Here is a 14,617-nt window from a genome sequence, read left to right as displayed (position 1 = left end):
CTTTCAAAATAGTTTAGGCTACACTATTTTGATAGCCTAATCAAATTTAGATGACGGTTTCTCCGAGAAACTCTTCACTCTTCAGAGAAGCCGGTCAAGAAAGCCGAAAAAACTGGCCCATGTCATTCAATGTACGGATTTGACCAAATATCATTTGGTCAGGAAGCCCCAAAGTTTTAGCATGAAAAAAAAATGGACTTCTTTGATTCTGTTTGGAAACCGGCCCTCTTTCGGGTGTCGACGGAAACCGGCCTTTGTGTGATTCGGTCCATATGAATAATTAGTTGGGCCCTGCTTTACACGAAGCTTTCGTCCTAAGTTCTAACACCCATGAGACGTTTGGAAAGTTGCTTATGTGCACCAGCTACTAGTTCAGTTACCATCCGGCCCAGTTCTCTAATTCGGCTCTTTGCATGGTTAGGTCGGCCTTCACGAATACACGAGCTTCCGTGTAAGTGTAACCATCTCCATTTCTTTTCTTTTCTTTTTTGGCAATGTCACTATCTTGCTCCAGCTTGGTTATATTCCCTGCTTCTCCGGCTCTTTGCTAGACACCAAACTCGGGGCAAGTGAAAAAAATCCCCCAGCTCTGACCTCTGTGAAGAGTGGTTGAGCACTAGAAGACACCGGATAAATATAACCCCAGCGACAGATGTGGTTGAAAAGAATATGGCACGATTGGCTTGTTTGCTTGGGACCGGCAAACGAGCTGGTGAAGGCAACTATGTATACGACCCTGACGTTTCGCTTTTGCTCAAACTCTGGTGCACGTACATCTAAAATGATTACGATTGTGTTTCGCGTCGCGTGGGTGGGCTCCCTTCCAACCACTGTGCTTTTGTTAGGTTTGTAAGCAAAGCATTGATAGTGACTTAACTGCTTATTCACCTTTTCTGAACTGAACGTCTCTGAATTCTGAAATTGTACTCGCTGTTGCCTGTAGTCTAGGACCAAAGAGGCAAGGAACCCGGTGGGAGTACTGTATACGTGACAACGCACGGTCAGAGCCTTAGATTCTGTCAATGGAGGCGAAATGACGAATCCTGCCAAGTATGCGTATGCGAGTTTAGTCCTAAAGCCTGTGGTTTGCATCTCTTTTCTTTTATTTTCCTTTTTGATGTAGAGTTTTCGTATATGGGTGGATCTAAGCAGGCTCAGGGCACATGGCTGCGTATCAGGGAATGATTCCAACGATTAGAAAGGTGGGGGGTGTGACTAGAGATGGATCGCACGTTGATGTGCTAGTTCCATTTTCTTGTCATGACACACATAATTAATTATACAGTATTATTGGCAGGTAGTATTATCTAGAAGAAGAAAAAAACTCTCTGGATTCAGAGACGCAAGTCTAAGCTCTAGAGACTTTTGCAGGCCCGACCCGGGAGATCGTCCTGGCACACGACAAGTGCTCGCATTGGAAGACTAGTGCACGTACGAATCCCTTTCATGGTTCTTGGACGCACGAGTTTGTCAAGATAGTCAGCCAATGACATCACAGCGACGGATGCCGGGTTCCGGGTCTCTGCTACCAGCCGGGGCCCGACCCCAGGCCCCAACCAACCCAACGTGCGCGCCGTGATCCGGCCCCGCTCCACGTCACGTACGTGTCACCAACACGCTACCTCCGTACGCTAGATCCTCCTGCACCACCCGGCAACCAAACCACGGCGGCCCCACGGGACAGCAACCCTGCAACCCACGAGCGCCGGGTGCACGGACGGGTGCCGCCACGCTTCGCCCCGGGCAAAGGAGCAGCCTGCACGAGCAAACGGGCGCAGCCGCCTTCTTTTCTTTTTCTCCCCTCTCGCTCGTCTTCCTTCCTTCCTTCCTTCCTTTGCCCCCCTCTCTCGCGCAACAGCAGCGCCACAACGCAGTGAGTGGCACTCCCGTAATTTCGCCGCCCCCTTGGCCGCCGCGGGGCGGGGGTAGGGGGAGGAGGAAGGGAGGAAGCCATGGGCAACGCCAGCGGCAGGGAGGAGGATGCTGCCACGGCAGGGGAAGACGACGTCGAGGACGGAGGCGGGGACTCGTCGGCCCGGTCGTCGGAGCGGGGATTCCCTCCGTACGGAGGAGGCGGCAACCACGTGCGGCGCGCGTGCTCGGTCGGCGTCGTCGGGGCCAGCGGAGGGGCCGGATCGCCGCCCGGTAGCCCCGGCCGCTCCCTCTCGCCGCGGATGTTCGTGCCCCAGGTCAGATCACGAGATCCCGCATCCTCTTCTCCAGTTCGTGGCTCGGTTTACTGCAGCAGGGTTTGGTTCGGATGCGTAGTTTTCCGGAGATGTGATCTGGTGATGCGGAGGTTCGAGTGATTTAGTTGGTTGGCTTAGGGTCCCAGCGTGAGAGTGGTCGCGATCTGGAGAGGCTTGGCCACAAATTAACTTCTAGCTAATGTTACCTTACTTGTGGATATTGTTTGATCCCTGCGCGAGAATAGGAGCTAAGAGTGAGCCTACTTGCTGCTAGTTTATCTCGTCGATTGTGATCGCAATGCGGGAAAACACTAATTATGCTTATCTTGCTCATTTTTGCACCTCTGCAATCATTCGCGTGAGCTTTAATTGGTTGTGCATCAACAGTAAATGCTGTCGGAATAAACTTTGATACTCCACTTGATAGCTAAAGCCGTGTGGCTAAACAGGGGGGTTCTGTGCAAATTTCTGAATGGTCGTTTGATTGTAGAGACATTTTCTAGATTTTGCTCTTTTGTATAAATCCCCAAAATGCTTTGACGAAGCTTGATTAGTTCTAGAATTTTATTTTTCAGATGATTACAACAAATTGATACTACCTCCGATCCTAAATTGTTGACGAAATATTACATGTATCTAGACGCTTTTTAAGAATAGATACGTCCATATTTTGACAAATTTGAGACAAGAATTAGATCGGAGGGAGTAATACTTTCCCTAAATGGAGGGAGTAGATGGCTGTGTGCATTGATCGATGCAGAGGCCGGGGGTATTACCTCCTTTTCATGAAAAAAATTGGAGGGAATATGTTTAGTACAATCGCATTTCAAGTGGTGTCTAAACATTAAGTTATGGAATGGACAAATCCTGGTTAATCTGTTCAGTTAGGGCTGGCTACCCAATATATATAATAGTTTTTTCTCTATTACTACTGCTGAAAAGTGGACTGGTATTTTGGTTTCCTTCTCAAAAAATTTCCGGTGTTGTACCACTATTACTTCTGCACCAGTCCTTGTGCGGCATTTCTGGGTTCCATGCCCAGAGGCTGGGTGCAATGTGCGGGCACCATGTTGCCTCGAGAAATCAACTCTGATTATATTTTTTTTTAGAGAAAAGCCTTTTTATTATAACTATACTTCAGCATCTAGTTGTTTTCCTTTCGTTGTACTCGTCATTTGTCTAGATCAGATAGCTGTGCCTCATCCTTGAGACTCATTGTTCCTTGGAATATCATTCATGTGTGCGTCGCAGTCTTTGGTCCGTCTCTGGCTGATGATGGAGGGAGGGAGAAAAATGGACCTTTTTGTTTCTATTATGGTTAGATGTGGCATGGTGGGAGGGGCTGGGCGCTCAGAGAACCCTTGCATCTCTCTTGGTTTTCTCAACTGGTTGTATACTTGCATATTGCATGAGATTCTGCTTTTAGTCTCTTCTTTAACTCACCTTCCACATCAACTTTCGTCCTATGTGGCACTCTATAAATACTGCTTATACATCATTGCATATTTGAATTGAGAGAGCCCTTAATATCTCACTAATGTCTTCATCACTCTTAATAGTTAATAACCCATTAATGTCGTCATCTTTATAACAAGTTAATGACCACAATTTTTTTGGACTGCTACTATGTTAAATTCTTCATATTCCAAAGAGCGGTGCTGTGGTGGAGTTCTTGATGCCAAAATAGTAGCATTTCTGGTACTGTTAAAAAAAGTATCATTTCTATGTGCATTTTTATGTGTTGCCCATGTGTAAGATATCACCCAGTGGCCGTGTTATTCATTGTATTTTCCTTGAAGGTTGTTCTAAGTTGTTTCTTGTTTTGTAATAAATATAATATAATGTACTAACAGCAAGTTGTCCCCTTCTTTATTCTCTAACCTAAGCACTGGATTTATATTAGCGATCTTTTGCATTGCTAACTTCTTACATTAGCTCTTCCTTTTACCAGTTATATTGTCTGGAACTGTGAAGTAATCGATCCAGTCCTCATGGTTCAGAATACAGATTACTGTGGGTACGACCTGTCCGTGTTATGCATTTCGATAGGAGAGAGGCCCAGAAACTGGATGTTGGATCACAGATTACTGGATTAATACATATGTACTCCAGTAGATTAGTGGTGTTAATGCAAGCCAAACTACTTAATTACCCCTGATAGCTGATATTACATACTGTTGATTTCCTTATTGTGTACAGACGTACTCAAAGTCCAAACCATTTGGTATGAAAACTACTGTAAGGTGGCAGTATTTCTGTAAATTAATGGTAGCTCGTATAAAGCACTATATCAATTCTGACAATGCATTTACCAAACATAATGATAAACAATATTATCTCGGCATGGGATTTGGTTAAATGACTAAGATGTGTTTCCTTTTATAGCCTTTAATCTTTCCTTATTTGTTTTAACCCTACTCCAAGTGATCTCCTGTTTTTCTTTTATGTCGTACGTTTGTCCAAAGAATAGGTTAGTAACTTGTGCGAAGCAGGAATGTTCTTAGCATATTGTGTATTGACTACTCCAATATTGCAGACGCCTGTACCTCCACTGGTAAGAGCTGCGGACGTAACTCCAGTGTTCAACGAAATACTGATGAATGAACAAGAAGAAGAATTTGATGGCCCCCCTCAAAAAGAAATTCCTGCTTTAATTGTGTGGACTCTCGGTGGAAAGAATGTATCTGTTGAAGGATCATGGGATAACTGGAAATCAAGGTAAACGAATTACCACAAAACAGAACTGCTGCACATACGATGAATTGATATGCATTTTCTTTTAAGATCTGTTAATTGCATGATGACCTTGATTGGACCCACTGATTGAATTTTGGGTTGGTGCGTAGACCCATAGTAACAAAATAGTACATAAATACACTGTATGTGTAACACTGTTGAACTCAAGATCCCAGTAAAACTGTAACTCTAGAATGCAACACAATTTATTCTTATCGTGTTCATATATATATTGCAGGAAGCCCATGCAGAAATCTGGGAAAGATCATTCTCTTTTGTTGATCCTTCGTTCTGGAGTTTATCGTTACAGATTTGTTGTGGATGGAGAGAGGAGATGTTTTCCTGACCTTCCCTGTGAAACTGACGCCATGGGCAACGCTGTTAACCTTCTTGATGTTCATGTGAGTTTTCTTTATTTTACAGGGAAGAAACATGAGGCATATAATTTATTGAACTCATCATAACTTGCAAAAGAATATGTTCTTAGCTTTAGCTTGACTTCATTTTATGCATTCTAAATTCATGTGTCGGAATATGAAGGCACTAGGAAGGTTGTTAGCCCCATGCTTAAACTGATAAAAAGCTTGAACTGCTGTGTGGAAGGACTCCTATACAGAACTTCATTGTGCCGCACTGATTCTGGTGTTTAATAGGCGTTGATAATTGCATAAAGTCCGTTACTGGGTAAACTATCCAATCTCGGAAGCCAGAATTCAAGAATTTAAATTACTGCATAGGCTACTATGTTTCGAAGCAATGAATTACTTAATCTGGTAATAAAGCATATGGCATGACAATGACTAGGAGGAACTTTGATGCCAACATGGGATGAGCAAAGCTAATAATAACCTTTGGGGACAATCTGTGATTAATGAAAGCAAGATAGAATCACAAGTAGCTCAGTTCTAAATATGACTTTTTTGTAGACATGTTCAGCCAACACTGGAGTATCCTATATTTCTATGTCGCAATTGCCCCTTCTGTTGTCTTCTAATTTTTGAAATTTCATCCATTCATGCAGGATTTTGTTCCTGAAAGTGTTGAGAGTGTATCTGAATTTGAGGCGCCTCCATCGCCAGAATCTAGCTACAGTTTCCAGGCACCAGAGGAGAAGGACTTTGCGAAAGAGCCACCTGCTCTTCCATCTCAGCTTCACCTCGGCGTTCTTAATTCACAGAACTCAGAAGAAAGCTGTGCACGGCCCCAGCACATAGTCCTTAACCATCTTTTCATTGAGAAGGGCTGGGGTGCTCATCCGCTGGTGGCTCTTGGTTTAACCCACAGGTTTGAGTCCAAATATGTAACGGTCGTCCTGTATAAGCCCATAGAACGATAGCATAGCCGCTGCATGAAGTTGAAGCTAATGCTTGACAACTCACTGCGAAACTAGCAACACCGAGGCACGCCTCTTCCTGTAAAAGCACCCAGGTACAGAAATTATTTTTGATAACTTGCAGGACAGCAGGAGCTTCGGTTGTGGTGTATATGCTGTACGATCATGACGTTGGCCCCCTTTGTTTACCTTGTGGCCGAGGGCCGAGGCGTCCGGAGTCCATACATATCCGTAGTTCGTCATTGTTCCAACACCTTACAGGAATACTAGTAGAATGTCGCCTGTTGATTTTGTAAGGCGCCAAGTTAGATCTTGTGATTGGTTCATGATTTTTTTTTAATGATGATGATGATGTTGTTGTTGTTAGGTAATTTGGATCGTTCTAGTGCTGTCAGGCACTCAGGCTCAATGCTAGCCGAAATTCTGCGCTGTCCTTGTGTAATGCACCGGTTTGGTTTGCTCGTTCAGGTGTTGCCACAACATCAAACTGCATCAGACTTCTACAGTCTACACACAAGCAACTGACTAGCGGACAGAGCTTGTTTTTCTTTGCCGAAGCTCAGCGAACAGAACTCTTACTTGTGCCATGCTTCTGTCTTGCTGCTGCAGAAGCGTGGGTGTGCAGGCCGTTCAGTCACCTGGAAATTCTAGAAGGCGTGCTCCCTGATGGCGTCGGTGCTTGGAAACAGTTGGCGCCGGTAAAAGCACCGGCACGGGGCTGTGTGCGCCGGTAAGAAGTGTCAAATCTTTCCTCGCATCATCTCCACCATCCATGTGTTGTTCTGCAACGTGAGGAACTCCACGTGGGGTGCACACCGCTGCTGCAGTAAAATATATATGGAGCTGCCAGCAGCGCCCAATCGATTGGAACGGATCATTCTGGCTTTCGCAGCCCTGCGCGTCGCCGCAGTGGCTGCCTGGCTGCACGCTCATCAATGATGGCTGTCTCCTCACGCCCTCCTCTCCCCTCCCCGCCTGCCTCCAGTCCAGTACACACAACGCAGCGGCAGCTCCTGCCTCTCTCATCCATCTCTTTCGCCATGATTCGGCCCGCTGTGGCGCTAGTTGAATGGACGCACTCGGTCGGCCGGGTCCTTTGCGCTCGTCACTGTCGCCATCGATCCGTCTCTCTGCTCTGTCCGTGTGTGCAGGCGTGTGGTTGTACTGATGTTGCACGGAGGGGAGCTACCGGGCAAGCATGACACCACGGGCTATATATGTCGATCGCCAAGGGACCGACCGAGCGAGCGTGCATGGCAGCGGAATGGTGGGCATTCCGCGCGTGCTCGGACGAGAGGTCACGCTCACGACGGTCCTCGTATGTCCTGCTGTCTAGGCGAAAATCTCGGCGCGCGGCCACATCATGAAGCAACAGTCAACACGTCAATTATTTGTTGCACTCTGGCCGCCCAGGCCCCTGCATGCACGAACTATTCGTGCGTGTACCCGACCGTGTCCTGGCGCAGGGATTGTTCGGATTTTCCATGTGAGCCACGTACGCTTTACCGCAACTTGCTACAGTGAGCACCAGCTTTTTGAAGAAAAAGAACGACGGCTAGTGCAGTGGTGGCCAGGGCCTAAAATGAGTGGCCGGGATGATGGCGGATGGACGGCTGATGGTGCTGCACTGCGTGAGCATGCCCAGGTGTTACATGAATCAAAGCGCGATAGAACGGAAGATAACATGGAAAAACTGGCCGGCTCGGGTTCGTCCCACCGTGGCTCACCTCACCACCTCGCAAAGTGCCCAGGGTTATTCCAGTGGTGGAGTTTTTGAGACGTCGGTTTTGCAGTGTCTCGGACAGCGTTGGCAGAACCATCTTGCAGTGATCGCATTCAATTAGCCGGCAAGGGTTGTGCTGCATTGTTACTCGTTAACTTGCATGCGCTCTATTACCCGCGAAAAAAAACAAAAAAACTTGCATGCGCTCTAGTTGGCGACGGCCGATGAATTAGCGGGGGGTGTATTGACCAGTTTTTGATGGCGCCAATGGGCAATGGTACTCCTCTGATGGTCGCCGGCGCCATGCATGTTCGTTTCGCTCGCGTCGCGTCAGTACTCAGTACTCACGCTGTCTCGTTTCCTTCTTCTTTTGGTAATCCTATATGCATGGAGCGGCGTGGATCGAGGTGGACGATATGGAAGGAATGAAGGTAGTCATGGGATCCTGCCGTGGGAGGGGCAAGGCAGGCCGGGAGACCTCAAGCTTGTGCGCATGCGTGTAACCATCGACCGGTACTAGCTCCCGACCTCCCGTGGGTACCAAACAACGGCTAATTAGCGCGCGCCGGTTTCACTGATTACGAAGCGCGGACCGGGGAATCATTCATTCATTCCAGCTTCCCCCGACATGCATCAATGCATGCATGTCTGCTCCGCTAACGGGGCCGTTAACCACCGAACGCTAGCGGACAGCGGTAGCTGCATCTGTATGGCACGGGCGGAGCAGTCGTCAATTGGGCACGCTCGAGCGCCCCCAGACACGCCGAAGCTGCTTCCTCTCCAGCCGGACGGACGTACGGGGGGTGGCTTTCGTACGTTAGCAGCATCGTATTCACTCATGCATGCCCGTCCCCGCGCCACCGGCCGCGGGGCAAAACAATGCGAGCTAGTGGGTGCGGGATCCCGTGGCTTTTGCCTGTATATATGCCGCCGCAGTCTCCTCGCACGCGTGATCACTGTTGCTAAATTAAGCCCCACGGGGATCAGTTCCAACTCATCCAGATATCGATTGCATCTCGCTGACTCGCTCTGCAGGAGTGCGGGGAGAGAAAGAAGAGGGCGAAGGCAGTTGAAGCTTTGGAGTCTAGGGCCGTACGTACTCGCAGCTGTAGAGATGCAGTCGTACTAGAAACACTGCCGCACTGGTTACTCTGATAGTAGCGGTAGACTAGTCTGTAGACTACACTTGTGCCTACCTACTACTGCTTGTGTGTACAGGGTGCCAATGTGGCGCAACGTGGTGGTGTCTGTCTGTCACTCTTGTCTTCCAAAGCTACAAAAGAGCTTAGGATCCGTTCGACCGGCCTCGGAGTGCTGGATGGATGGAGCCGGAGCCTTTTCTTTCTGCATGCATGGCCTCTTTTGCTTTTTTACCCACTGTATCTGTATGCATTCCTCCTCGGCTCCTCCTCGCCTCTTTAAGATGCGATGCTACTGCTACACTGCTACTGCATATGCTTTCATGGCTACCATGCTGCGGCGTACTTTCCTTCATCTCTCTCGCACAAGCCACACGACTTGAAGCCTATAAAAACCACACCATTAAAGTTCAATCAGTAATTGTGAACTCGTTAGACCTGGATGTACGTACGCACACCAGTATCTCAGAGAGGGAGAGTGCAAGTGCTAGTTGATCTATACATGGTCTTACATTTCCAAACCATTGTTTTCGATCTGAAGCAGTCAAAAGTAGCACCAGGTCGAAAGGGAGAGGAAATTGCCGTATGCGCACGCATCCTGCGAAAGTCTGAGGTCTGTCTCTCCATCCATAAGAGTGCGCTGGCCGTAGCTTGAGACTTTAGTATATCTACGTACAGAAGGTGTAAACTTGAAGCTAAAGCAAAACGTGGAAAAACAATTCCAGATGCCGGTATCATCATGGTACCGGAAAACTGGATCTACGAAAACCAGTTGTCTACTTGCACACAACCCACGCTTTTTACCATGTGATGATGCTTCTGCTCAAGCAAAGCACCAGTGACCCCCAAAATTCACCGACCGATGGAAGCCCTGGCCTGGCCCCTGGGCAGAAAATTATCATTAAGAAATTGCTGTTTCACCTCGAGGTAATCCATGATCATTGAGACCATCATTCCCTTAATCCCCACACCGGCTTTATATATGCTCCGTGACTCGCTGCACCTGCCTGCAGCGTTTTTAATTAATGGCGCCGGGTTAACGGTACTACGTACTATGCTTCCTGCTTACGATGCAGCAGCAGAAGCACGCTGCCGCCTGCTACCGAGCAAAGAGGCTGAGCTAGCTTCCACTACCACGGCCGCAGAGGGCACAGCTTAACCTGCGTGTACGTACGTGCTCCCCTTAAGACTCGGTCAGCTTTTGCCCGGTCTCTTGTAACAAAGCAGGGCACTTGGAAAATACCGAGATTGCCACTGGTATTTACTCCAGCGGTCGCCCACGCTGGCCCACGCACCAGGGCTGATACCGTCATTTTGCAATTCGCTCGATCACGCGAGCGGCCCGCGTCCTCGTCGGTTCCGCTCGAATTATAATGCCACCCACGCCAAGACAGCACGCGAGTTTCTTTCGCTGCCCCGGCCGCGCGCCCGTCTTGGACATTTGACGAGTGGAGAAGATAGGCGAGATGCAGCCGACGGAGTCCGCGCAACGTCAGGCCTCGTCCGCCGCGGCGCCCCGGCGGAGCGTGGGGTGCATGGCGGGCCTCCTCCGCCTCCTCTCCCCGTACCATCGCCACCGCAAGCGCCTCACCGCCAAGAACGCCACGCCCGAGGCATCCCCGCCTCCGCCTCCGCCACCGCCGGAGAAGAAGAAGCCGGCTGCGGCGCCATTAGCGCCGGTGGTCGTCGTCCCAGCGAAGCCGAAGCCGCAGCCGTCGGCGTCGACGACGGGTGTCCGGCGGCGGCGGTCGTGCGAGGCGCCTCGGAGCCCGACGATCGCGCCGGAGTACCGCAGGGCCAGCTGCGACAGCCCCCGGCCGCCGCCGCCGGCCATCGTGGCGCGGTTAATGGGCCTGGAGGAGTCGGCGCCGCCTTCCCCCGCCGCCGTGACGCCACGGCCACGGCCGGTACTCCCGACCCGCCCTCCTCCTCCGCCCCCGCCACCTGAGATGGCCGCGGAGAAGCGGCGGAAGCTGCTGGGCGCGCTGGAGAGGTGCGACGAGGACCTCAAGACGCTGCGGCGGATCATCGCGGCCGTCCGCGCCGCCGAGATGCGCTCCGTCCCCGACGTCGTCGGCTCGGTGCCTGCGGGGGCAGGGAAGGAGGGCGTTATCGCTGAGTGGATGGACGGCGAACCGACGCCGGCGCCGAAGCATGAAAAGGCGGCGCGGGCCGAGGAGGAATGTTATCCCAGTCCGGACTCGGTGCTGGACGCCATCACCTCCCCGAGATTCCCATGCAGGAAGCGGCCGCCGCCTCCCCGCTGCACGCTTCCCGATGCGGATAGCAAGCCCAGTTGCGCCGCCGTCGTATCGAGGATCGTCAAGCCCTCACGAACTCTGGTTTTCTCGGGTACGTACGTACATGACATACATACACACGGCACAGTTGCCCGTATATAAAACTCACGCAGCACAAATCTTCTGTCCATGATTTAAGTTACGCACGCAGCATTTCAAAATATTTTACCTGTCACGATCGATATTTGGGTCAGCCCGGTTGAAAGTGCGCATGATAATGACACACGTCTGTTTTGTTCTGGTTTTGCTGTGTCGTGTGTGCAGGGGACTACTGCAAGATCAAGCAATACTGCAACGAGCTGCACGCCGTGGCCATGCACCACCCACCACCGGCGGCGTCCATGCCCGCCGAGGGCATCATACCGCGGTGGACGCCTTCGGCGGCCGAGGCGGAGAGCTGGCGGCACCGGCGGCGGTGGGGCCTCCAGGCCGCAGGGTCCGCAGTTCGGAGCCGCGCGATGGTGGAGAGCGTGGTGGAGGTGTGGGGGCAGGGCGCCGGCGGGGAGCGTTGGGAGGCCGGCCTCGTAGGCGTCGCCCTGGAGCGCGCCATCCTGCAGGACCTGGTCCAGGACGCCGTGGCGGAGCTGCTCGCGCAATCCGGCCCGGACGCGCCGGCGCCGTACGGCCACGGGCAAGAAGGCGGCGGCGCCACGTGCAGGAAGAGGCTCTGTTTCTGAAGCTCAGTCGAGGAGAGATCGGTCATTTTCGCGTAGATGCTCTGTTTGGTTTGGCTTCATGCGTGCGTGCGTCGTGGTAGCTACCACATCGAGGAGCTGAGCTGAACTCTTCTTCCCAAGCCAAGTACGAGGGGATCAGGGCTACTACTGCGTACTGTACGTACGTACTACGTAGTCCATGAGATGGATGTCAGTGACTGACAACCCCCATGATGTGGTAATAGTGGTATTGAAGGAATGGATTCGCCATGGCGCCGTTGTAGGTGAGGCCAATAAAGCGTTCACGATTCGACGTAGTAGTGGTACGCGTCGCTTTTAGAATGTGGCCGAGGGCGATGAAGTGAGCACAGTGAAACCGCCGGGATAGCGATCATGATCCATGAAGCTGGCTGGCTCCACGCGCAGCCGGCCGCGCGCCCACAAGCCACAAGTACGTTGTACACAGATGGACAAGGCGCCGTTGGGGATTGGGGTTAAGCTTAGCTCAGAACCGAGGAAGAGAAGGATGGGGATTTCAGTTAGTGGAGATGCTCTAACACGTTACTCTTGTTTTAGTGGTGCGGTGCAGTTTTTTGTCTGAATTTTTGGAGATACTATGATTAACCATTAATTGTGACCATTTAATTACACGTGCTCATCGTTCTTTTTTTGCCCTCCTGAATTTAATTGTCAAAAGTAGGGAAAATTAAGGGTACGATGAACATGGAACAAGCAGCAGCACCCTTGGAATTTAGCGAGCACGCAAGCAGGAGCAGGCCAGGCCTAGGCGTGCGCAGGCGGAACTGATTGAAAATCCTACGCCTAGTCTGTCTAGAATCTGCGACATACATCGATCGTCCATTTTTTTATTAAACCCAGTGGGCACCCCCACCGATTTCGATTAGAGAAACCGCCGACAGTTAGAAAGGAGTTCAGGATACAAAACAGAAAAAAGGAAGCGAAAGAAGGACACACAGAAGAACTGTTAACCGAAACAAAGATGAGATACATCCCACGCAGGGGAAGCAAAACATCTAGCCGGGGACATCGATCGTCCTAGGCTCGCCTTTTGCACTAAAACTTTGCACGATGTCCTTCCATCATTTAAGGGACCACGTTTTTACTGGCTATGTCCAGATTAAAACACGACCGCTGGTTGCTGGACTGCTGGTAGCAGTTACTCTCTTGTGTAAAAATATTACTGTATGTATTCATATTTTAATATATAAATATAGTAAGTTTTAGATAAATTTGAGTCATTCAATATGAGACGTCGTGAGTACCATGTACACGTTAAGAATGATACCACCGCGTTCAATTTTGTTTGCGGGTTGCTTGTCACCAGGTTAAACCACGTTCGAATGTGTAGTAATTGCCATCCCTGTTCGTGGAGTCCCTCTATTGCAGCAAACAGCCAAGTCTCAGTACGTTAGACAGGGGAGCTCTACCTATTTACCAAGTCTCAGTACGTTTGTGGTTGATGAGCGCTTGGTACTCGTAGACAATAACTAAACACGAAAACAATAAAATGATGAGAGACTACAAGAATCCACGGCGGTACAAAACATAGCCTAAAAGCGGAACAAAAGATTTACTGTTTTGTTACTTCTAAGGTGACTAAAAAATGATGAGAAAAATCTTCATCAGTCGGCTATGATTGCCGATTGAAAAATACTCCCTCCATCCTATATGACAGAGTTTTAACTTGATGTGGGCCATAGAAAGTAACTCTTTTTAAGTTGACTGAGAAATTGACACTTCCAAAACTTTAAACATAATTGTAGAGTAGAACAATCCTAAACAACCTCGACAAAGGTCGGTACACCACCTACGCCACCTACGGCACAAGAGAAGTACCCATGGTAAAACTTCACAATGCACTTTTATCATAAATGCCAAGTTATCCTCAGTGAAGTGATGTTGAGATTCTTCTCCTAGCTTCCCACCGCTCTTCTCTAGAAACTCCTGTTCTTCTTTGGTTGGCTAGTGCCGTCGAAGTCACCTACTCCCCTTCCCCTCTCCTCCGCCGGCGCCGTCGTCCGGAGTGAGAGAGGAAGGGGGAATATGTGCGTTCGTAGTGATGATGATCTCGACGGCGACGATGACTCAGACTCCAGGGAAAGAATCAACATGCCCAGGAGGCCAGGACTCGCAGAGGCAGTTGACGTGCAGGGAGTTAGTTTTCTGGATGGCTGGAGCGAACGGGAGGAGAATTAAGTTCAGGGTGGCATTGGTGGGTAATTTTTTTTCAACATCAACGGCTGTGATTTTATAAAATATCAAATTAACGGTCAGATATTTTGCTTTTTTTTTTTGAAATTTTCTAGCATCCTATCTTTTTTCTGATTGCTCCATATATATAATAGATTCTGGAGTCATTTTTTTATGAGTAATTAATTCCGGAGTCTTCAACTCCAGAAGAAGCTGGCCATGCATCCTTAGCCTCCTGCCTCCCTGAAAATGAATTCATTTGCCGACCGGTTTATCATAACATGCATCCAAGTAGTATCCTGCAAAGTTGGGCAGCCAGTTCCTCACAAA

The 14,617-nt window shown here is 49.7% G+C and overlaps 2 protein-coding genes across 2 annotated transcripts; both read left to right on the top strand.

Moving 5' to 3' along the window:
• The first annotated feature begins 1,789 nt into the window (after positions 1 to 1,789).
• On the top strand, positions 1,790 to 6,629 carry LOC100846536 (SNF1-related protein kinase regulatory subunit beta-1). Its single transcript, XM_003557988.4, has 4 exons — positions 1,790 to 2,189; positions 4,726 to 4,907; positions 5,164 to 5,326; positions 5,947 to 6,629. The coding sequence occupies exons 1-4, from the start codon at positions 1,953 to 1,955 to the stop codon at positions 6,259 to 6,261; spliced, it is 897 nt and encodes a 298-aa protein (XP_003558036.1). The 5' UTR covers positions 1,790 to 1,952; the 3' UTR covers positions 6,262 to 6,629.
• Positions 6,630 to 10,179: 3,550 nt separating this feature from the next.
• Positions 10,180 to 12,732, top strand: LOC100846233 (vegetative cell wall protein gp1). The gene is made up of 2 exons (XM_003557987.4): positions 10,180 to 11,472; positions 11,685 to 12,732. Exons 1-2 carry the CDS (start codon positions 10,587 to 10,589, stop codon positions 12,095 to 12,097), a joined length of 1,299 nt encoding a protein of 432 aa, XP_003558035.1. The 5' UTR covers positions 10,180 to 10,586; the 3' UTR covers positions 12,098 to 12,732.
• The last annotated feature ends 1,885 nt before the right edge of the window (positions 12,733 to 14,617 follow it).

The sequence above is a fragment of the Brachypodium distachyon genome, chromosome 1 (assembly GCF_000005505.3).
Source record: "Brachypodium distachyon strain Bd21 chromosome 1, Brachypodium_distachyon_v3.0, whole genome shotgun sequence".
Taxonomy (NCBI): Eukaryota; Viridiplantae; Streptophyta; class Magnoliopsida; order Poales; family Poaceae; genus Brachypodium; species Brachypodium distachyon.
This window is presented reverse-complemented; position numbering and strand designations above follow the sequence as displayed.